Here is a 25,053-nt window from a genome sequence, read left to right as displayed (position 1 = left end):
CAGCTCCTTTCAACAGATCCAAGTCCAGAAGTTTGCCCATTTTCCCAACTATTTTAACAAGTGTAATGCAAGATAAGATCTCTTGCTCCAAACCTTGAACATCTTGATAAGACTGCACTACTTTTACAGGAGAAACTTGTTTTAGTTGGGTAGTTTTAATTTACGTGACTGTCTTTGTAATCAATAACATTTTCATGGGCATGTGCAACTGAAGGAGATGGAGCGTATGGAGTATTCATATGAATCTAAGACTTTTGAGGGAAGAGGCGGAAATGAAGATGTAATACACCATAGTGCAGCAGCAACAGTAAGCTGGCAGAAGCCCAGCTGCCCTGGCTTCACCTGACACTGGTGGTGTCAGGGGATGGGGTGTTTGCACCCAGGTGTCCCCGGTCAGGGCACCCAGGCCATGGCCATGGCGCTGCATGAGCATGAGGGCAGCCATCCCACACAGGAAATCCTGCACTGGAAAGTGCCCAGCCGCTGCCCTGCAGCCGGACGAGGGTCCCACGGGTTGTCCTCCAGCTTGGCTGAAACAGCCTGAAACGCTCTGCGGGAAGCAGTGGGAATTAAGAGTCACGTACCCTCGTTCGCCCTTCTGTCGTCTCAGCCATGCCAGCGTGAGTGTTTTGGTCACAGAACCTACATAGGAGGTGGGAGAGGGGGGTTGTTCATTAATGATGGCCATTATGTAATTGGAGAAAAGGGTATAAATTCTAAAATACAACAGGCACATCAAAGATCATGAAGTACTTCTCTGCAGGTTGCCTGCACTGCAGTTAAATGAATAGCATTTGCCGTTTGACATATACCATACCAGCCCTCTGCAATAGCAGTTATGGTAAATATTTCAATTGGGAAACTAAGGCACAGGTCAACCAACATTTTGGAAAGTACACACTTCTGATCAGTCCTGCCTGTGCAGACCTCACTGCAGTTTCAAGATGCATATTAGTGGCAGAAATAGAAAACTGTGAGACCCCCTTAGCTATTTATCCTAGGTGATATTTTTAAGGCTTATTGCTACTATACTAACACAAGTTTAATGCACACTTACATACCTCTCAAAAATGAAAATTATCAGATGAAAGCATGATCAAATCTAGGTGAAGCTTTCTGTAGATATGCATTTTGTAATAGCATTAAGCTTAGAAAGCAAATAGCTCTGGTAACTGAGATGTTTGCCCTCAGTGTGCTCCAATAAACTGATTTACCTTTCTTCTTTTTTCCCTCTTTTTTAAAAAGAGCTGACGCAAGTTTGTCAAAGGGAGTTGTTGGGGTGTAGCAGCTGTTGATTGGTTCGTTTGATACACTCCCATTTGTCTTTAAATCACTGTCCAACTGCTCTAGGTTGCACATGAGCAAACTTTTCATTACAGGTGCAATTCCTAAAAGATATATCCTGCTTAGCAAGCAAGAGAACCTGTTTGACTCAGAGGTAAACCTTAAACTTTTTCTTTACAATGTATAATCAATTTATTTTAGGCATTTTCCACATCTTTACAAACTGAAAATTAAAAGAAAATAAAGTTTCAAAAATGTAATTAGTCTGTAAATATAAATGCAGTGTGAATGATGGGGTCCTTAAGATTTACTGTCATGATAATTTATGCTGGTGAATATGTTTGTTTTTCTTCAGGTATGAAATTCAGTCTATTTTGTGTGTACAAAATCAAAATCTAAGCAACTATAGGAGTAGCAGGAGATATTCAAAAGTGATCAGGCAGTTAAGAAATAGTATGCTTGCTTGTTTTTGGAACCCTTGGCTAACTTCTGAGAATTTTTATCAAGACTTCTGATTTAGCTGATAAAGGAGTTGGCAAGGGAGTTTAGTAAGTGAATTTGAGAAAATAGGGTTTACGTTTTCATTGTTTATTTCATGGTGATAACACTTTTTTATTTTGAAATAGCTGCACAGACAATAACTTTGTAAACTCACTGTCACATAGACGAAGATTCAGGAAAAATCTGCTGATTCAGATACCATGATGGGTCTTAAAAAAAATGATATTAAAAAATAAAATGGTTAGTCATATCTGTGATCTGGCATTACTTGCCTATCTGATGGTTGTCCGTTCTCTTAGCATCCTAACTGCAGACTGGAAAGAAGTCAGTAATACTGTGAAATCAGATGTCAAAAAAAATTGTAGTTTTCTGAGTTATTTCATTATTTAATAAATGATACAGAAATGTAGCCTATACTTTAAGAGAAAGATAGTTTTATGGGGATAAATAGCTTTCCTCAGATAACAGGTGAATCTTTTTTTGCAGCCAGTATTTCCATTTTAATGCCGTACTTTAAGAAAAGCATTTTCTGTTCAGCCAAATACCACAAGAGGCAGCAAAAGCATCACTGTATTGAAGCCAAGTTGAAGCAATACTGCAAAGCTAAAAGATATTTCTTGCAGGTAAACATAATGAAAAAAATAGTGTTAATCTTAACCAAAAGGTAAAAAAAAAAAAAAAAAAAAAAAAAAAAAAAAAAGCGGACAGCTTCTCCTTTATGTTCAGACTAACAAAAATCCTTTATAGGGAAAGGAAGTTAGTCAGTGGGTTTAGATGCCCAGAATAGGATTTGGGCACTCAAACACAGAATTCTGAATTGGAAAGCGTGAAATTCCAAGTAGATGCTCTAAAGTCCCTCCAGGACGGTGGGTTACGCTTTTGCCAGGGCGCAGGACTGCCACGACCCAGGTTGCTCTGATGTGCTTGGTGCAGCTCATGGTGCCACCATGCAGATCCCCAAAGTGGGTCGATCTGGTGTCTATCACACAGACCCAGGCAAGCAGTAGCCTAGGACAGGGTGTCAAATGCAACTGGGGACAGTGTTTCCTTTTAACCATAGCCACCTAGCACGTCCTGTTCATAAATGCTGTGTTGCCATTAGAGAAGCTACATAAGAAGTGTGGGACTCTTCCTTGTTCTCCTCAGGCTGAGTAAGCACTTGAAGGGTTAGTAGTGCCCTTTATTGTATGTATGTTTACTGTATGTATGCACATAAATGTTGTAGCCTAATCACTGTGCAAAGCTCCCAGGGCTGAGTTGGTGGGGGGGGCATGAGGCAGAGGAACTTGTTTCTGGTTGTTGGTCGTATCGACCCTCATCTCAAGGATTTCGAGTTCATAGTAGAGCTGCTAGGCTTCTTCCTTGATTTTTTTCCACATTTGTTTAGTGCAACATGTGAGTGAGTACATGAGAAATGACGATAGAAGGGTCAAATGAGTCTAGACTTCATATATTGCTCATGTGGCTGATGTGCCAGGATGTAGTCTGTGACCTTGTAAGCAGCTTTGCCTCTTCAAGTACTTTGGGGGAGTAAATGCTACCAATACACCTGGACTTCAGTGTCTTCCCAAACATTGTCAGTATTTACAATGTTAGGAACATGAAAAAAATGGATTTCCACAGGCTAAGGACCAGTTTCTCCAAGTTCTGCTGAAGGTCAAAGCAAATGTTGGTTCTAAATATTAAAGTTAATAGTGTTTGCAGGATTTGAACCTATCTCCGGTTCCAAGTCTGTCTCATGGATCTGATCCTGCCTACATTTATGCCAATGGTTTCATCTCAAGGTCTGCAGGCCCTTTGAGATCTGTCATCTGCTTCCTAAAATGTGCCTGCTGCTGTGTTCTCAGTAGATTTAATTTTTGTCAACCTTCACTGGAAAATTTCTGTGAATTCATAAATTAAAAAAAAAGGCAAATCATTGCTTTATGCAGCAATTCTATAGCCTTTTGTGATGACTCTCATAAGTCACATGACTCACTTGTGTAAATGTTTGATAGGACAATGTCCAAAATGATCCTTACACTGTAATGCATGATTCTGGTCAATTTTTGTTTTCCTTTTCAAACAGTGCTTGCAGTGCTCTCTAGATTTTTTTTTATTGGTGTAATTGCTATGGAACTTAACTCCTGGCAACTTTTTTTGCTTACTTTTTCTCTGTTCCTCAACTCTTTGAAGATCTGTATTTTTTGGACTGTCACATCTGGAAAAGATGTTTCTCCAGCAACCATTAGGTAATGGCATAGTGGAGATTTTAATCTTTATCAAAATAGGGCTAAATGTAGTCAGATTTATTTGCCTGATTTTTACACAGCAGATTAAAAATAAGTATTTGGAGTCGGTGTGATTCTGTTCCTCAGACAGGACAATGTCTGTTTTTAAAGCCAGTTCTGTGAATGAAACCACAGTTGCAAGGTTTCCATTTTTTTAATTGTTTTGTCTCCTGGAGTTAATCCTATCCTGAGTGGGCAGGAGCATCGAGTCCCAGGAATGCAAGTCTGATGAGTAGCTCTGACATAATGCTGGAGTCAGTCATCAGTCTCAGGCACAGTCCTGGAGTGGCAGCAGAAAGGAGTAAACAGAGCTGCACTCTCTGGTAGGAAATCGCCTAATACACTATGATATATATATATTTTTTTCCCTTTCAGTTCTTCGATCTAGTGAATGCTCTCAGTAAGAAGCAAGGAAGCTGACTTTAGTTTCTGACCTGTGGTCAGTTCTAGCTTCCAAGATTGGTATTTAAAGTTTACATTTACATTTTAAACACATGCGCTCTAACATTTTGCTACCATAAATAAGTTTGTAGATTCTCTTAGGAACAGCATAAAATCAGCAGCAGAGGATATTAAAAGTCTGGTCATTGAGAGAGGACCTATACATCCACAAAACCAGGAGAAAGGCTATTAAATAATTTCATTTTTAGTGTTACAGCAAGGTAGACTTGTTTCACTGTTTTCTGATATAGTTATTATGCAGTTCTGGTCTGCATTTGGCATGTGATATTTATGAAAATAATAACAGATCCAGCTGATATACCTGACTGAAAGGTAGAAGTTAAAGTGCCAGGAGTCTGCAGTTCTGGCCCCAGGTGTGTCAGAAATGTGCTGCATGGCTTGCGCTCACTCCTTTCACCACTGTGTCTTTACCTCCTTACCTGTGAAACAGCAATGCTGAGATGCCTCAAGGACTATCTTTGGGAAGAAAAAAGTGCTGTAAAGTTGCAAAATATGTTGCACGATAAGAAAATGAATGTTAATGTGTATCTGTGGTTGAGATTGTAACAAGCAACTGCTGTAAATGCTGGAGGCAACGTCCTCTCTGTAAACTTGCCCTGTTTTGTTTCCCTTGGTTCATATAGAAACAGACTGGGGAACATATATACATATGATTTTTTTAAAAGGCGAGATTTTTTCAGAACAAGGGTAGAAATAGTAAGTCTTACACGTATGTGACAACCTTGTGTGAGACAAATCTTCTGATTGTAGGGAAAGATGAGTATTAAATACAGATATACTGAGGAACAGAAAGCACTGTAATATAATTACAACTCTTAATTATCAAAGAAGTGACCATGCAGAGATGCTCTTCTCCTTTGTTAGATCCCAACAAAAGGGGCAAACTACCAAAAACATTTAAACTTGTGACAATATTGATCTTATGACAAATTATTCAAAACATTGAGCATTTCCTTTAAGAGAAGGTGTGTTTCTCAGAACTGGTAAAACCCTTGATATACTCCTTCCATTTCTAATGAAGTGAGTTTTTCTGCATTACCATCACCTTGCAATTCAAAACCAGCAAATCAAGAAATTATTTTCTTCTGATTTTGCTATTTCAGTACACACTGGACATCCACTGTGCATCTGTTGGTCACTGCATTCTTCTACTGTTTTGAGGAAGACAGAGGGGCCAACTGCTGGTATATAAAGGAACATTATGCTCATACAGAATTTTCCCAGTCCAACACAGTTTCCTCTCTTAATGCTATTACAAAGAACAAACACAAACCAAATGATTCACACACATTTATCTAATTTGAGGAAAATTCTAATGAGTTCTTTTGTGTTTTGTTTGCAGAACAGAGTGTTCTGGCAGTCGCCACATGGTAAAGCAAACCTGCAAGCAGCAGGCTCAGTGCTGTTTACCCTGAAGAAGCTAGCGTGTGCACTGGAAAGCGCTGACCGCTCAAATGGATCGCATGGAGCTGCAAAAAGTCAACATCGAACTTGATGACCAGAGCAACAGCGAGGAAAGTCTCGAAGACAGCTACGCGGAGATGGCTGATTCAGAAAAGGCTGCCATTAGGAGGTAAGCTTTTCAATGGGAAGGCTGCTCTGTTAAGGCTAAAAAAGCAGTATTCAAAAAAAAAAAAAAAAACAAACAGCTTCACTGATGGCATCTTGGACTCAAAACATTTCATAGACAATACATTGAAAGTAGTCTGGTAATTTAGCTACTGTTTTCCTACAGCGCAAAACTCTGCCTGTTCTGCGCCCTGATGAATGGTGTGCCTCACATAGCAAGGACATCCCAGGTTTGCACTTGCCTTTCATTGCCTGGCGTGACCTTTTGCAGGTGGCCACCTTTGAGTACCCGCTTGGTGATTTCCAGCTGCTCCAGTCACATAGCACACGTGGATATAATATGTCAACAGGGCAGTGTAACACGAGCATGCACCCACCGTGCTTCAGCCTCGCAGGAGATGAGGAAAGGTTTCTAGGGCAGGGTACGGAGGCCAGCAGCTAAATGCTCTTGCTGGGACTGCCCGTGCTCAGGTATTTACAGGAGCAGTTCCCACAGCTCCAGTGTTTGGGTGAGCTGAGAGAGACATCTCAAGAACTGCCATCGGCCTCCAGCCCTGAGCCTGCCGAGACCCCAGCACGGGTCTCTGACAGGGCTGTTGCAAGGCTCTGGGGTACCAGGATTTGAAGTACGAGCTCCTTTGAGCCCACTGCTGCAAGTCAGAATTGTTACTTTCCAACTTCCACAGTTGGATATTTCTTGAAGGTTACTAATTTCAAGGCAATGCAAAGATCCATTAAATGTGCAATTGCACATGAGACTCTTGTAGGAGAAAAGAGGTTTTTTTATGAAGGACTTTCAAATACTCCTCCCGATGCTAGAAGAAAGTTTCCACTAATGTCAAAGGGCACTGGCTGAACATAATATGTATCATAAGCCTTATCTAATGTTTTCTCATTTTCCTTTGTGTTCAGTCCATTTCGCAGTGACGATGCTGAAAGTCAGAAGTTCCTTACAAATGGATATCTGGGTAAAAAGAAACTGGAAGAATATAGCGAGGAATATGTAAGTTTTATTCATTTTTAAGAGTTATCACAAAATAAGACTTATTACCTGAATCTTTTTACAAAAGTTTTCATAAACAAAGTTACTCTAGAGTTTGATCAGTTTAATTTTGGCTTTGGAAGACTAAACACATTTCTTAGCAGTTAGTGCTGCAAACTCTTTCTGTTGTCTGGCAAGTACAACTTGGTCTTTCCTTCACAAGCAGTCATAAAGGTTTCTCAGGTCATATTCTGACCTCAGTGGCACCTGTGTCATCTCACCCAAGATGTTCAGCTAAGGGTGGGTTTTCTCACCTATTTCTGAGGGGAGATTTGGTCCAGAGAAACTTCGCATGAGAAAGAATTCAGGCTGGAGTTTTAAGTCGTGGGCTTAAGCTTACAAGCAATTAAATGAGAATTTGTGAATAAAAAAGCCAACGCTCCTTTAAACATCGAACAAAAAATTCCATTTTTAGACTCACATTCCAGGGTAGTTCCAGGTCTTATTGTGTGTATGCTTGTATTATTTATTTCCAGGATTGGTGTAAGTGAATTTACATCCAGCTGCATTGCTTTAAACAGATGACATTTATGTTTGGCTTTACAATGCTGAGCATTACACTCTCAGCACTCCTCAAACTCTCCAGGCAACTCCATGTGCAGATAGGAACACAGCATGGGTGCATCTGTATGTGTGTTTGTGTGCATCTGTCTGCTCAGGATTTAACTTTATTCAAATTATACTGAGTCTGATGACAAAGGAAGATGTTATTTTATCGAATATGTTACAGGTTTTATTAGGATTGTTCAAATAAAAACATCCAATAAAAGAGAAATTGCTGTTTGTAAATGTAACTAAAATTAACAGCTATATTTTCCCCCTTCTCTTCCTTTCTCACTTGGTGCCAGCTGCTACTCCCTGAGACACAGAGTTCCCCCTTCCCCTAGATTTTAATCTTCTCCCACTCTCCTTCCTCCAGTACAGTGGATTCCCCCAGCATCCAGCACTTTCTTCTCTCCTGCCACCCTGAGATACAATTGTAGCTCTCCAGAGGAAGAAGTACATCCTGCTTGGATAAAATTCAATAATCAGTTGAATTAAAAAAAAAATCATCTGAATTTGTTGCATAGTGATTTCTTTCCATTGCTGCTGGCCAATGCAGTCAGTTCTGGCTGGGACATCTCTGCAGGCTGCCAGGGATGTGGCTCTCCTCACAGAGGTGAGGGATTGCTGGAGGAAACACAGCAAACATGTACCAGCACAGCGAGCATTTGGGACCAAAGAGACTTCTTAAGTGACTGGGCTCAGGCACCTTGACAAGCAGTAAGAAATAATTAGTCTGTTGCACTCAGTAAAATGCAAGTTAACGTCATCTACTATTGCTGTTCCCGACAGCACCGGGGAACGGCCTCCTTTGGGATGTCATCCTTTAACCTGAGCAACGCCATCATGGGCAGTGGCATCCTGGGACTGTCGTATGCCATGGCCAACACTGGAATTATCCTTTTTGTGTAAGTACGCAGACAAAAAGTGAGTAGAACAGATGCAGTGAGCTATCGGCTCTTGCGGTTGGAGAGGTAAGTCAGCCTAAGAGCCATGTTTTGTGAGCTGAAAAGCGTAAGATCTTTTCTAACACAAACATTTCAGCTGCACCACAAGAAACCATCCAGTGCTGACAATCCATTTTTTCAAGTTTAGGCCTGTTTTATGTCAGGAACACAACTGTGAATTGATATTGTCCAGTCAAAAACCAGAGGGGAAGAACAAGTATACTGCTCCTAAAATAACAACAGAAATCTTGCTGGTTCAGTATGGGAATTCTACAGGGGCAATAAATTACCCATACAGCATATATTTACACCACCCAAACTATGTAATCACTATGTAGAAATGGAAGAAGAATATTCAACGTAAGTCTGAAATGGTAGTGTGTTTTGACTAGAAAGGCAGTCACAGATTTATTCAGATTTAATGACACCCACTCCCTCAAGTCTATTTGTACTCAGTGTACTACCCCAGACAACCATGGTATGTAGCTGACATACAGCATCTATACAAAATAGGATTTGACTGACAGTAACAGATAGCCATGTGCAATTTTTTAATCTACAGCTAACCTTGTCAAATGAGAGGGAGAGTAGAGCAAAATTGTTCCTCTTTAACAATTGCTTTTAATCTTATTTGGAGCCTTTATTTTAATCCTTCTTTGGGCTGGAATAATATATGACACTAGGTCATTGTTTTAAAATCTAAGAAACCTTTAAATCGGGTAGCACGCTAGCTATCACTATACGACTTCTTACTTTTGGAGGCTCTATAACTAGAACTGCAACAGCACTTGAAATTCTATGCGTATCTTCCAGTTGCTAAGAAACACCTCCTATTTTTCCAGTAGAATTTGTAACTGAAAATTAATTGTAGATGCAAATGCTGCCATTCTCTGAGATTAGTACTTACCACCTGCAGCTGAATGGTTTAGATGTAGTATTTACACATATAAAAATGGAACCTAGTTCTAATATTGACTGCATTAGAAACTGAAAAACTTAAGATTTTTTTCTCCCCAACTCCTTGATTTAGGAACCGGGCTTTCTCCAAATATTTGTACAAATTAGTATGGGCATAAATTATACCACTGGAAAGAAAGTCTTGGTATATCGGGCCTCACTAGGGAAAAAACAAAACCAAAAAAAAAAAAAAAACAAAAAAAGCCTTCTTCTATAATATATTTATTTTTAAGGCTTTGTGCATTCACAAGTATGGCTGAAAAAAAAAATCTGATGTGAGCCTAGTTACATTAGCTCTTTTGGCAGTGCTAAGCAGGATGCAAGCCTTAGCCCTGAGTAATGCTAAAGCAACCCTATGGAGTCTTATATAGTAAAAACAAAGGACGTCTCTACCCTGCAGCTCATTTTATTTTCTGTCCTACTTTCATACTTTGTGCATGAGAACGTTCTCCTTTCTGGTAGAGGAAGGAGTTTTATTTAAAAGAACAGAACTGTGTGGGGATATTGTTACCCGGATGGCATGCATCCACTTGCTGGAGGTTCTTCTGTTTTCACAGATTGTGACGTTAGTGAGATAGAAAAATTCCACCTACTAAATGGAAGCTGCTGTACATTAATGCTAATTCAGACTATGCTGGCAGCAGATGATTTACTGTTCTCATATTGCCCAAGTACTCTCATGCTGGAATATTTTCTACAGGTTGAAGGTGAGAGGAGGGCTCCTAAAGCTCAGTAAACCCTAGGAGTTCCCGTTATCTCCTCCTCTCCCATGGGAGAGGTTGAGTTGCATGGCACGACTCAGCAGGTGCAACAAGACATCTTTGATTTGCAAAGGTACACTTCACGTGCCAAGGCATGGAGACCGTGTCTCTAAATAGCAGCTGCATGGGTGCCCTTTGTCAAAAAGGCTGCCATTTGATACACTGCAATCTCAGCCACGAGACTCGAGCCATGAGCCACGACTGCAATCTCAGCCCATGTCACATAACTTGCGTCCACAGAATGGGGCACAACCCTGTTCACAGAAGTCTATGATTCCGTTTGTCTCTCTTGGAGAAATAACTTTAAAAGAAACTTGTGATAGTCTGGTGACCATCACATGGCCCCTAAGCCAATGTCACTTTTGCTCTTAGACTATAGCTTGCTTAGGAAGTTGGCTGTCAGTGGCTCCTATATCTATACTGAACCTCATCTTCAGTGGAATGGAAGTGCTGAGGGTAGAATCTCCTGAATAAGGAACATCAGTAGATAGATTTGATATTTTCTACCTCCGTCATGTCATCGCTGTGGCCCCTTCTGCACTAACACTTGTGCAGACTGAAGACAAGATAGTTATGGTAATAAAATATGCTGCCCACAGTATTACAGCCTGAAAATATCATACAAAGATATATTTTTCACCAGCGGCTGATAACTGAAATCACATAAAATGCAAATCTCAGGTGGAAGGAACAGGGTAATAATCAGAATTAATAAATTCAGGTACCAATACCTTCCAGCAGACTAGGCTAGAAAAGAATACTGCAAGCTTTCTGAAAGCATGATTTCCAGTGTCATGCTGTGCTTTAGCATTATGCAAGATTTCTCCTGTACTTTGCAAAGTGAATACCTCAAGTTAAATTCCAAAATTTCATGTATATCCAGTAAAATAGCCTGATTTTTAAAGGTACTGACTAAACAGGAGTTGGCAGTGAAGTTTTTCCAATTCTTTTGTTGGGTGGGATATTGTCAGGGGACACAGCTCTGTGTAAAGAGAAAGGTTGAAATGACAGGTCAGGGAGCAAGCAGGAGAGCAAACACCTGACTTTTGCATAGATTTCTGTTTAATTTGATAGGGACTTGTTAAGATGCACAATTTTGTCTTTGTGGAAGAACACAGAATTGGCACCTACCTGCACTTAGACAAGCTCCAAGGGACTTTTGGAGTGTATATGTTGCAAGTGCAGCCACTAGTAAGCTGCAGTTGACACTTATCTCTGCATTTTGTACTATAGGTCCAAAGAACAAACTTGCTGAGTGCTGTTTACACATTGAACTTCAGAAGAACAAGCACGCATAAATTGTACTCATACAAATTAACTGAGTGTCTTTGATGTCCTATTTGGCATTCTGATTTCTGCTTTGCCTTGCAGAGTTCTGCTGCTCAGCGTAGCAATATTGTCACTCTACTCCGTCCACCTCTTACTGAAGATATCAAAAGAAGGAGGTATGAGGATCAGGCTGTGGCTGACTAAAAATTCCTACTACTTGCACATATTTTACCTTGGAATGCAACTCATCAAGTGCATCCAGAGTAGTAGCCCACATTTATCTTTTTTTTTGTTTTGTTTTGCTTTGTTTTTTTCAGGCTCATTAATATACGAAAAGCTGGGAGAAAAGGCATTGGGATGGCCTGGAAAATGTGGTGTTTTCATTTCTGTCACAATGCAGAATATGGGAGGTAAGGAGAAAATGTTCTTGGAATAAAGGTTTTCTAACTTCTAACATTGTTCTACAGAATACCAGTGCTTTCTATCTACATGGCATCAGAGATGAGCAAGATACAGTACATGCCCTTCACTAGTAGTGAAGCTACCAGAACCACAATGTGTCTTGAAGAAAAGAATTTAGTTGGAAAAGCAAGTACTGAAGAGCCTTTCTTTTACAGAGAAGTCAGAACCATGCGCTTTTGTGCTTCCTCCTTTTAGGTGGGATTCATCCTTCCTAACCTAGGGTAGATGTCTGAGCTGTAGTCAATAAAAAATAATGGCCAGATCCATGAGGAGAGACATCCAAACCATTTTAGCCATCTACAGGCTCTTCACCAGTCATGGAGAGATCCCAGGCAACTAGTATTGACGGGACACCAAGGTGTCACATAGCTAAAACTAGACAAGATAAATTTCTTCCATCCTTCCTTTAGGGCAATTTTTTTATCCACAGGTGGATAGTCTCTTTACTGCAAGAGACTTTTTGGTTCTGTTCATAAAAGATCCCATTCCACATTCTTCCTTTACTTTCACTAGCCTAGATATCATATGTGGTTGAATTCAGGGAGAATTATACTTCTCTGGTGGAAAGGAATAGCTAGTCATCTAGCTCAGTGGTTTTCAGCCTGTTGTCTAATGCTGATCCATTCGTTTCCAGGGACCTCTCTGTGGCCAAAGTAAGATAACTAAAAAAAAAAAGAGAGAGAGAGAGAGAGAGAGAAGGAGAGAGAGAAACCTGCTGCTGTCAGTCTGTCAGTAGATTTAAATTAGATAATAGAGGATCCTTTCCATCAGGAATCATGACAATTAATTTTCTAGATCCATGGAGTAAAGTATTGAATAAAAAAAAAAAAAAAAAGTTGGAAATGACCATGAGCCAGCAATGTGCCCTGTGGCCAAGAAGGCCAATGGTATCCTGGGGTGCCTTAGGAAGAGTGTTGCCAGCAGGTGGAGGGAGGTGATCCTGCCCCTCTGCTCAGCCCTGCTGAGGCCTCATCTCGAGTGCTGTGTCCAGTTTGGGCTCCCCAGGACAAGAGAGACATGGAGCTACTGGAGGGAGTCCAGCGTAGGGCTACGAGGATGATCAGAGGGCTGGAGCATCTGCCCTATGAGGAACGGCTGCGAGAGCTGGGTCTGTTTAGCCTGGAGAAGACTGAGGGGGGATCTTATCAATGTGTACAAGTACCTGAAGGGAGGTATCAAGAGGATGGGGCTAGACTCTTTTCAGTGGTGCCCAGCAGCGGGACAAGAAGCAATGAGCACAAACTGAAACATGGGAAGTTCCACCTGAATATAAAGAAAAACTTTTTTACTGAGTGACAGAGCCCTGGCACAGATTGGCTGGAGAGGTTGTGGAGTCTCCTCTGGAGATATTCAAAACCAGCCTGGATGCAACCCTGCCTAACATGCTCTAGGTGACCCGGCCTGAGCTGGGGGGTTGGACTAGATCTCCAGAGGCCCCTTCCAACATCAACCATTCTGTGATTCTGTGAAATAGAAGGGACAAGGCGGATAAGAGATTCAGAGGCAATGACAATGTTACTAAAAGAGTGGATGGATAGTGCTCTTTGAAAAAAAACCACTATTTACAATAGCAAAGCAAATAGAAGAACATAAATTTACATTAGGAATCTAAATTTCATCGTAACAGTGATTTGAATATGTTATTAATTTAGTAATAGCTATATTGTATTCTGAATACAATGCTGGATGAATACAGAAATGAATACAAGGCTGAATGCTGAATGTCATTCATTACTCTCTAAAAGCAGAACAACATTAAAAGAACATACCATCTCTTTACTCACCCTCCTACTTAAATGAAACTCATTTCTCTATTTTAATTAAAACTGATTCTCAAAACAGTGTGCTTTTCATAAAGCATTATTGCTTTCTATAACAAATGATTTTTTTGGAATTATGTTGTTTCCTCTAAAGGCATTTGTTTTGTTTCATTTTTTTTTCCAGCAATGTCAAGCTACCTCTTTATTATTAAATATGAACTCCCTGAAGTGATCAGAGCATTTATGAAACTCGAGGAGAGTTCTGGGTAGGTACCTTTGCCCAACCTCAAACTTAGATAAAAATTTTTCACTTTAATGTCAATAGAAATTATAATTATTATTTTATTTCCTCTCTGCAGAGAATGGTATTTAAATGGGAACTACCTCGTCATACTTGTAACGGTTGGAGTTATTCTTCCACTTTCCCTTCTAAAGAGCTTAGGTAAGGTTAATGCCTTGCTTAACCTCATTTCTTACTTCAGCTAGATTTGTGAATTTATATGTGTCTAAACTGTTTCTTTCTCTCTCTTTCTCTCTCTCTTACTTCACAGGTTATCTTGGTTATGCAAGTGGTTTTTCACTGAGCTGTATGGTTTTCTTTGTCAGTGTGGTAGGTGATTGTTCAGGATATGTCTCTTTGCAAATACAGAGTTTGTAATCCATGCAACACCATAAATTCCTTGCTACAACAATTTTATGCAGGTGTTAGAAAAGCACCTGTAGGTGAATCAAATCAATTACCCTAATGCCAAACAAAACCAGAATAAAAAATATCAGGCTGAAAATAGCACTTGAAAAGATAAAACTTAAAGCAGGACTACAGCAGAAGCAGAGTAATAACAAATACTTCCAGGAGTAGCAGAAGTGATGGCACTTGGTTTCTTCATCCCTCTCTTTCCCCTCCCTCTTCCATGTGTCTGCTTATATTTCTATTGGCTTATCATGTGTGATCACCATAGCCTGCCTATCAGTGCAGGCTTTCAGAGGATTTCACTCTACTCCTTCACCTGTTTTCAGAGAGCATGAGAGACCTGAATATGTTGAAGGAACAGAATATTTTAAGTCTGCCTGACTTGGTTGAAATTACCCAATAGGCTCAAAAGTTATTAGGAGGATCTATCAGATACACATACACATAGCCTGATGATATAAAGCCTTGTTTCCTTAAAAAAATCTTGATAGAAACTAGGCATTGTGGAGCAGGGCTGAATTCATGGATCAGGAACTGTAATTGTAATTGGCCATGCCGAATAAAAAATTCTCACATTACTGCTATCAAAAACAGGTGTAAGTGTAATCTCCTATGGCTGTACTCTTGTAATCACATTGTCTACTCTTACTGTAGGTAATCTACAAGAAATTCCAAATCCCCTGCCCTCTCCCCGTCATGGAACATGGGGCTGGAAACTGGACTGCCATCAACAACACTGTGCCAATGCACCTTGTCATGCTACCCAATGGGTCTCTCAGTTCTGGGGTGAATTTCATGATGGACAACACAGCTGGGCACACATCAGGCCTTGAGGAGCCAAAAGATACCTTCCCGAAAAGTGGCGTGGAATTTGAAGCACACAGTGACCACAGTGACATGTGTCAGCCAAAATACTTTGTGTTCAATTCACGGGTAAGGGAGATTCTGCTGAATTATCTTTAGCCGCTCATACCACAACTAAACTGCTGCCTGTCAAAAGTCAGACGTACAGTAGTGGCCCTTCTTACTAATGGAAGCTTTGTTTTACAGACTGCCTATGCAATACCCATCCTGGCATTTGCGTTCGTATGCCACCCTGAGGTGCTGCCAATATACAGTGAACTGAAAGAGTAAGGTTCTTAAATTTTGGTCTATACTTCCAGTCAACCATAGCTAGGGATCCCTCTCTAGGCATTTTGCCTTGTCTGCTGATATGTAAACATCCACCCGTTAACGACTTCTGGTGTTCCTTAGTAAGCAGATACTGGCTTTGCTTTGACATAATAATCATATATTGCTGACAGAGAACTGCTGTTCAGAGGTCCGCACTGGATGATACCTACTTATGAAAGAAGCAATCTGGATAATTTTTTGAATGATGTGAAAAACACTGGGGAACTTGGTTGCACAACATATAACATTGAAACAGAGTATTTTATTTTCTAAAAATATCTGAAGGAGTTCTGTGTCTGGATCAGCTGTTGCTTACTCTAAGTTTTCTGGGATGCCATTGGTTTGGGTATCCTACATATGCTCTTAACTCAGCCCATTTTGCTTATCAAATATCAAAAATAAAATAAAGCTTATACTAGCACAGAGTTATCAGTTGAACTAAAGAAGAAGGACTGAAAAAATGCACCTGTTCAGTAGCAGGAATTAAATTACAGGAGGCTGTGCAGCAAAACTCAAGAAAGCTAAGCCCCATTGCCTCCTAACCTCAGGAGGAGTCAAGGTTTCCAGATGACTTGGAAGCCTGCTTCCAGCCCCCATAAGCTGAAGATTTTCTTATGGCACATTTTTTAATCAAAGAATCTCCAAAGAAAGGATTTGACATGCGGGAAGACCTTGAACCTGCAGAACAGTTCTGTGTTGATATAGGGGTATTCACTTAGAGCTGGATGAAAGCTGCTTTAATTTAAGATGTTCAATTTTTTTATTTAAAAAAACCCCACAGTTTGAGATTGCTAATGTTTAAATAATGGCATACAGAATATCACAATGCATTTACATATTATCACTAAATAAACAGTAGAAATGAAGTTTCAGTACACTTTAATAAATCTGTGCTGTTCTTCTCAGAGCGGTGAAGCTTGAACTAAAGAGCCCCGTAAAACTATCTAACATAGCTGCTATGAATTTAACAGTCAGTGACACCAGGAGAGTGATTCCAGTACTCTTCAAAGTACTTCATGTACAGATAGAGGCTTTGTAAGAATAGCACTGTGACTCTCTTTCTCTTTTACTTCAGCCGTTCCCGTAAGAGGATGCAGAATGTCTCAAGTATCTCCATCACCGGCATGCTTGTCATGTACCTCTTGGCTGCTCTCTTTGGATACCTTACCTTCTATGGTAAGTCAAGGACCTGTTCTCCACACAGTTTTCCCCTTAATTTTAAATCAGGAGAGATGGAGCTTGGAGCAAGCGTCCCTGTGCTTTTGGTGGTCATGAATATAGGCATATGCATTATTCAAAAACAATACACAGCATATAACCTCCTGAATAAGTAGTGAGACATATCCAGCTGCCAGGCTACAAGTTTCTCAGCTGTTGGAGACTCAGCAGTACCTACTGGGGGGACCAGCTGTGTATTTCTTGATTTTGTGAACTCAAACAAGCTGCGGTAAGCTTGGCTCTTGGTAAAGTCCAAGAGTGACAGTACTAAAAATACTCTGATACTCGACAGCTTTGCATGACACAATTAAATGCTACCCACCCTAGGTCTGACACCACTAATTCAGCTTCAGCTATGCTGAAAAACAGGTGAAAATCATTCTAGTGTAAAAAAAATACGGATGAGCTGGCCTAACTGGTAGGTAAACAGAGTAGTCCCTATATTAGCACACAGTTTTATGCAAACGCCACCTCTTTTTACCTTGTTAGTTCCTCCATTACAGCACAGAAGTGAATGACACAGCACAATCTATGCTATATTGCTGTGGCAAGGGGGTTCTGTTTGAAAGCTGGAAGACTTGTGTGAAAGTTGGGAGATCTTTTCCCAGTTCAGCAAGTTATTTTCTATTTCATATCAGAGAAATTATTTTGCCTCAGTTTTCAAATCTATTTAATGACTTTGAGAAAGTTATTTGAGATCCTTGAATAAGAAGCATCACCTCAGAGCTGTATTACCAAAGTCATCTCTGAATGACGGACTTGTATCAGTCATGCTGGGAAAATGCCTCTTTCATGCCTAGCTCGTAACACATATCTAATGACAGCAGCTGGGCCAAGGCTAATCTCATCTCGCTGCAGTATAAAGATCTCCCTTTTGCATGTGCAGATATTGCTTGAGTAACTTAATTCCTTTCTGTTTCCCTTCTGTAGGAGAAGTTGAAGATGAGTTACTTCATACGTACACTAAAGTGTATGCTTTTGACACCCTCCTTCTGACAGTTCGCCTCGCAGTGTTGGTGGCTGTAACTTTGACTGTACCCCTTGTCCTTTTCCCTGTAAGTAACAGAGTAGGCGAAGCTGAAATCTGGGCTAGCCTGTACATGCTGACTGTGGTTAGCTGCTGTAAAATTTACACAGTCTTTAATATTTAAAAGGAAGTCTGAGTTTTGATTTGTGAGAATCCATTTTATCATGTATAACACGCCTGAAGCAAGGAACTTAAGTAATTAGGGTTGCAAACATTGAAAGACTGAAATAAATCAGCCCTCAGAAACAACTGCCCTGTCTCTCTCTGGCCCTCTCTGTACTATATTTAACAGAGCAGCAATGTAAGTACAGAGGAGCTGGGAACATACTCAAATCATTTAGGAGATTTCCTAATACAGATATAAGCACCTACTATAGCATCCAAATTCAAGACAGATCCATGCAGCTTAGGCCTAATGTTATGCAGGGCTACCAGACCTGGCTCCATGAGGATCAAGGTAGAGAAGTAAAGGACTTGTGCATATTGCTTAGTGTAGGTGCCCAACTTGGACATCACAAATATTATAAGTAGTATATGATCAAATAATGATCATTAAAAAATTCTTATGCTTCATATTAGGAGCAATTCTGATGACAATATTGGGACATACATAAAAAAAATCCTTTGTTAAAATTGGTGCAGAGCAGGCTCTAGGCACTGCTGTATTTTTCAGTTTTAACATCGCAGAGGGCTGCAGACGCAGCTTTCCTCAGGCAATACCATACATCTAAGGAACATGCTATTTTACACTTCAATAGGTTTTCTATATGTTCCCACCTGCAGACTGACTCCAGTCAGTGAAACTGGCACCACTGTCAGAGAGACCTACAGCACACCTAGCCGTTCAGCTCCTGTGCTCACGCGAGGGGCTGTGGGAGCCTTCTCAAACCAACATCTTGAGTTAAGCCTAGGGACAGGAAAGGAGGTTATGTGGCAGAGAAAGAGCTGCAGTCAAAACGCAGCCACATGGTCAGATACCTGAGCAAAGTTTAGAGCTTCTATGTGCTATTCACAGGGGAAAATACAACATCCATAGCAGCAGGGACAGAAAGAGAAGCTAAATCACTCTTCAGGGACCAATCTCAGCTTGAGGAGCAGACCTTTAGACTCTTGCAGTGCTACACAGCAAAGGAGGAAATAGTTGATACTTGACAGTAAATTTGAGGGTACTAGTGTGCCATTTTGTAGGGGCCATACAACTCCAGCGTCATGAATTTGGCAGGTTTCCAGCAAACTACGTCACACTTTACTGTTCCTGTCTGATGGGAGTAGTAATCCCAGGGTCCTGATGCTCTGTTGTCCTGGATGCAAACACAAGTTGTGCAGAGGTGCTGTTTCCAGCCTTGCAGACAAATAGTTAAAAGCAATGATCCCCATTCAAGGTTATCTGGAAAAAAATCTGTTCTGGTATAGAGTATCCAGAATACTCGATCCCCCTGGCTTGCAGAGCATTCTGATGCTCTACCTTAAATGTGATGTTGAAAGAGATGGTTAAGTGTTTATATTAGTCTTAACTAACTGATCACTTTTCAGGTGAAAATAGGTTCAAGACATCACAAAAACCTCTATCAGTCAGATGTAGTATTTTGCATTTTTAGTTCTCTGTATAATTTTTATATCTAAATAGTGTACAGAAGCTCAGCAGCTACATATCACAGAACTAATTGCTCGGTTAAAAGAATTCCTTAGAAGTTATCATTTATTTTAAAGGCAGCATATCAGACAACTTGATATGGCCTATCAGGACAGCCAGCTCAGCATTGATCTAATTACTCCAAACATACAGCATAGCTGTACAAACTACTTTTTTTTTATGAACCATTACATTTGCATTTTCTTAAAGTAGTCAAAGTTCATTCTTCTCAAAAAAATATTTATTGCACTGCAAAAATTTTTTAAAGTCAGGTCAGATCAGTCACATTTCAAGGGCAACATCACAGTGGAAATAATACACAGGCTGCTGACAGAAAGTGGGTAGGAATACAGGACATCAATTCTTTAGTGTAGTAACACTGTTTTATAACTCAGAGACTGAACTAAATTTTTGCAATCTACCTCCCTCTTCATTCACAGCTTTGGCTCACTTCAGCCTGAAAAACACAAAATGCAAGATTCATGCTGTGTTTTGAGATGATGAGCTCCAAATTTGACAGAACTCCATATATTATTGAATTGTCGAACTCATCCAGAAACAGTTGTCTGTTGTTTTCAGATAACTAAACAAAAGTGCTTTTGAGTTTTTCTTTAAGTTTTAAATCATTTTTATTCAATGCCTACTCTTCAAAACTTTTAAGTTTATCACAGTACTTCAGGATAACAATATCTTCTGCCACCTAAGGGATATACTGTTGACCCTTTTCCTACTTACTGTTTTTGCTGATTAAAAAGCAAGAGTCTCATGTGCATATGAGAAAATCAGTGGAACAAAAAGTATCCTCCATAATACATTTAAGAACATAATCTCCAAGTAACATTATAAGATATGCCTTTATTTTGATATATATTTTTTTTAATAGCAGTAAAACAAAAACTTTCTCTCTCATGAAAGTAAATGACAGAACTCTTGTGGGAATTTCAAAGAGATCATGTTCAGAAATACACGAACTCCTACTTCACCCGTGCATTTTTGCCTGCTGATTAGTATGCAGAGTGGGGGTTTCTTTGGGTTTTTTTGCTGATACTAGCATCTTTCAGTTGAACAGATTTCATCTCCCTGATTTTACACCCTATTTACTTGTCTTTCTTCTGCACTGCAAATATTTGAGTTTCTGCATTAAACTGTGAACATAGTTCTCAAAAACCTTCATCAGAGTGAGATTACATTAAGGGAAGTAAAGGCTGAAAACACATTTCTTCAGTTAGAAAATCATTTAAAATGTGAAAAACAAAAATAAATTAATTGCTATTTAACTTTTCCTGACGGTTTTCATCTTACAGATCCGTTCATCTGTCAGTGCATTGCTGTTTCCCAAAAGGCCATTCAGCTGGATAAGACATTTCCTGATTGCAGCAGTCATTCTTGCTTTTAATAACCTGCTTGTAATTTTTGTCCCTGCTATTAAAGACATCTTTGGATTTATCGGTAGGTTTCATAAATACTTTCCATTTGCTGTGTTAATCCTTTCCACAATATATTTACATTCATGGACTGAATGTCATTTCTCAGTTCAGGTCTTACAATGGAGTAATTTAAACACAAGTTTGAGTTTATATAGGAAAAGTTAAAAGGGAAATAAAATTTCCCAAATGGCCAACACACAAAGCCAAATTCTACCTAACTTAGTTGTCAGCCTGCATGAGGCACAAGGAATCTAATAAATCTAGCATAGAAACTAATGAGGAATTCACATTTTGACAAAAAAGAGCATCCTGTGCATGGCAGGGAAAGGGATTTTCAAACATCTCTAACCTGTACAAAATGTATTGACTTTCAAACTGTGATGTTAAAAAAAAAAGAGAGAAAAGTAACATATTTCTTTTGAAATTCACAGTTCTCTCCCTACCTTTTTCTTCCAGTCAGCTTTGACGCCTGACCACTGGGCAGAGAGTCTCCCTCCTCCGAGTTGCTTGAGGATTCAGGGACTGAGATGCCCTTGAGGCTGGCACCTCCGGGGGGGTTTTGTACTGGTGCCTTTTTCATATTTTGTACTTTGTGCAGGCAACCAGTTTGCACCTCCTGGCTTTTTACATCTGAGCTATCACTCTGGGCTCTGTTAAGGGCCCCTCCATTGAGAGGAGAGAAATAGGCATGTCCAGGGCACAATTCAGCCGCCCTGTTTTAGACACCTCCTCTCCAGGGCAATCGCACCGTCTGTGTTGGAGGCAGCTGCACTGGATTCAATGCTCAGATAAGTGTGTAGACACCTACAGAGCTGTCTCAAGTCTGGGTCTTAGCAGAAGAAGAGGACAACAGTTCTCCAAAGAACATAACACAGGCCTGATCCAGACCCCATAAAATCTAGTATAATTATTCCCTAGGCAGAGACCAAACTGAGACTTTTTTGTAGCCTGGGAGTGAAACTGTGCAAGTTCTGAGTGAATACAAGACAGTTCTGCATGAATACTGAATATGAGAAAGCTCCCCTTTTCTGCAACCAGAATTAGCACAGCAGCTAGCACCCTACACACTCTTTTTTGCAGTGTATGTCACACTGATGAATTTGCTCACACAGCACAGTATTCAGATCTATTTTCTGTTCTAGGCGCCTCTTCTGCAACAATGTTGATTTTCATTCTTCCTGCTGCCTTCTACTTACGGCTTGTTAAGAAGGAGCCTCCGAGGTCTCACCAGAAGATTGCGGTAAGTGGGCTGGCAGCAACTGTAGAAGGAAGGAAGGGAGGTTTTGTGCTTTCTACTGATCGCAAATACTTGGACTCTAACTCACAACATCTGGCAGCTGATCATAAATGGTAACATTTCATGCAAAATGCTTGGTGACTGTTAACTTTAGGGCTCTATTTTAAGATACATGGTGATTCATGTTGAGTGATGTCTCCCCTACTCCTCTTCAAGTTGCCACAACCCTGTAGCAGAGAAGATAGAGCTTGATGGCTGGCTGTTCCTCAGACACCACGTCCATCTGGATGCGAAACCACCACATGGGGTTGTGGTGAAACTGCAGCAGCCACTGAAGAGCGAGGACTCAGTGCCTGAGCTGCTGTCTCACTGACAGGGGCAGGGATGCCAATCAGGGTAGAGCAGGGAGGTGAAAGAGGGAATCAGGTGAGGAGTCACTCTATCACAGAGTGACAGTGTCCACAAGTCAAAGACTTTGAGGCCATATCGTTATGGATATGTTACTGCTGTGAGTCAAAATACAGCAAGCTTCCTTCTCTGTGTAGAGCCTGACCAAAGGTTTTGGTACCTCATAAACAACAGCATTCAGCTCCTCAGATTATGTATTTTTCAGAGATTAATTCTCCTAAAAAACTGGAAAGGAGTCTTGGCCCAACTGAAGTCAAGGCAGGGGGAGAATTCCTCTACTGAAGCATTTTTTTTAAACATTCATAATGTTTGTGGTATTGTTCTTAATCTGGATAAATCTACCAAGCATAAAACGACTCTGCCTTGCAGACCATCATTTTACCTACCCTGCCACGTGGCTATCATTGCTATGATTAATGCAGAATAGCTTTGAGGGGTCAAAGACCTGGGGCGGGACTGGCAATAGTAAATGCAGCCGCTGTATTGGTCTTGATTGCAGTAAAGATCATAAGATTAGAGCAACGGAAGAATTTTCACTGTGGCTCAGCTCAGGAGTGATATCAGAAACCAGGAATGGAGAATAGGGTGTGTATCATAGTTCTTTCACACTAAGCAAAACAATCAGTACAGGGAAAAAAAGGCCTAATACGACAAACCAGTCACACCTACTGATGCTGTATGTATCTCTGATATAAGGGAATTTGCTCCACTCATGAACCTCTGCAGTCTACCTGTTTTCAGAAACAACAGGCTAAGTCTCAGGCCCAGCTAAATTGTAAAACAAACGGTATTTGCCTAGGTAAGGTATGTCTTAAATCACTAGAAAAAGGTATTTATTTAATCCAACCTAAGCTCTAGCTAAGACCTGTACTTGTATAAATAATACCTAAATACTACATAAGGAGCTGTTGGTTCACACTAGAAGGCCAGCTGTGGATTAAGAGGAAAATTTGAGGTCAAGGGTAAGAAGGAGGTTGTACTGCAGAGATAATGCCAAGTAACAGATAGTTGTGAGTTCCCCACTGAGACAGACAGATTCATACATATATGGGAGATATATATGAAGGTCTATCATTCATACCCAGCATGTGTTTATAAGTCATGCTGGACTGCCATAGCAGTACCTTTTATCTTGAACATGAATACCTGCCTGAGCATTTAATGGCATCACTTAGGAGGTGTCCTTTGAAAAATTAATTGAAAAATATATTGATAAAATATATATGCAGACACATAAAGATATATATGTCCACATCTATATATACCTGTGTACAACAAACAACACATAGTGAAATGGAAGAAGTTATATTGGTACATAATGCAATTATAAAAGAAAAATCTTTATTATCATAAGATGCTTTCTGAAGATAACATTTGAAGTAGTTACAGAGAGAAACTGTGAATAAGTCTCTCTTTCTTCACTCTTCAAGTTTCCTCTGTGTTGAGCATATCCAGAATTTCCCACTCTGCACTAAGATTGTATACAATATTCATGTTTGTTTTGTGAGGCAGAATATTGTTGTGTGTGGACAGATTATGTTAAACTAAAAGTCCCGCTAAAGCAAGGGGGAATGATGTAAGCACCTGAATCATTTGAATATATGCAGAAATGCTTTTAGAGGAAAGAGACTGGCTTGCCTATTTGTCTAATAAGGATGAAAAGGATTAACTGAAGCTGTTCTTGATATTAGAGACAATGATCATTCATTGACGATAGGCCATTTTTTTAAAAAATGTATATATACGTCTGTTATATTTGTATCGTTATCCATTTTAACAAAGTGTTTTTTTAAGGTTAGATGATCTATAGCAGATCTGAAATTTATTCCTGGGTATAAGCCACAAGAAAGGCAGAAATTATGCTGAACTTCTATACAGGATTAACTTTGATTTATGTAGCCTTATACGATGTTATTTAGTCGTAGTCACAGAGAATGTCCTAAATTCAAGCTCTGAGTGCTGTATAAATAAGATTCCCATGGAATAGTCAGTGAACCATGGTGCATTCATTAATATAATTAATATAATTTTATTTTCCAATTGCAGGCTCTAATTTTTCTTATAGTTGGCATAATCTTCATGATTGGAAGTATGACTCTAATTGTAATGGACTGGATTTACAACCCTCCGAGTTCCAGACGTCACTAACCTGTGGAGACAACTTAGTACTTTTTATACCATAAATATTTGTACTCTGTGCTCCAAAGGACACCTAAACGGGAAGGTTATTCCTTGCTAATTACTACAATATTTCAAAGACGGTTTCTGGTAACCTCACTAGCCCAATGGAGTCCTACACCATCCTTTCCACTGAGGATCGTTATTTATGCATTAAGAACCTGAGCTTAGCATTTCTGCCCAGGTTAGATGAAATGTGTGGTGTGGACGCTTTTTATTTGCAAAACCAAAATA

At 40.0% G+C, this 25,053-nt stretch overlaps 1 protein-coding gene across 1 annotated transcript; it reads left to right on the top strand.

The window, feature by feature from the left end:
* The first annotated feature begins 5,955 nt into the window (after positions 1-5,955).
* On the top strand, positions 5,956-24,789 carry SLC38A4 (solute carrier family 38 member 4). Its single transcript, XM_062567552.1, has 15 exons — positions 5,956-6,090; positions 6,999-7,089; positions 8,464-8,579; positions 11,708-11,781; positions 11,923-12,015; positions 14,012-14,093; positions 14,187-14,269; positions 14,379-14,437; positions 15,173-15,451; positions 15,569-15,648; positions 16,767-16,867; positions 17,840-17,964; positions 20,874-21,018; positions 22,139-22,236; positions 24,688-24,789. Exons 1-15 carry the CDS (start codon positions 5,972-5,974, stop codon positions 24,787-24,789), a joined length of 1,647 nt encoding a protein of 548 aa, XP_062423536.1. The 5' UTR covers positions 5,956-5,971.
* Positions 24,790-25,053: the final 264 nt, after the last annotated feature.

Source organism: Rhea pennata, chromosome 1, assembly GCF_028389875.1.
Source record: "Rhea pennata isolate bPtePen1 chromosome 1, bPtePen1.pri, whole genome shotgun sequence".
In the NCBI taxonomy this organism is placed as follows: Eukaryota; Metazoa; Chordata; class Aves; order Rheiformes; family Rheidae; genus Rhea; species Rhea pennata.
This window is presented reverse-complemented; position numbering and strand designations above follow the sequence as displayed.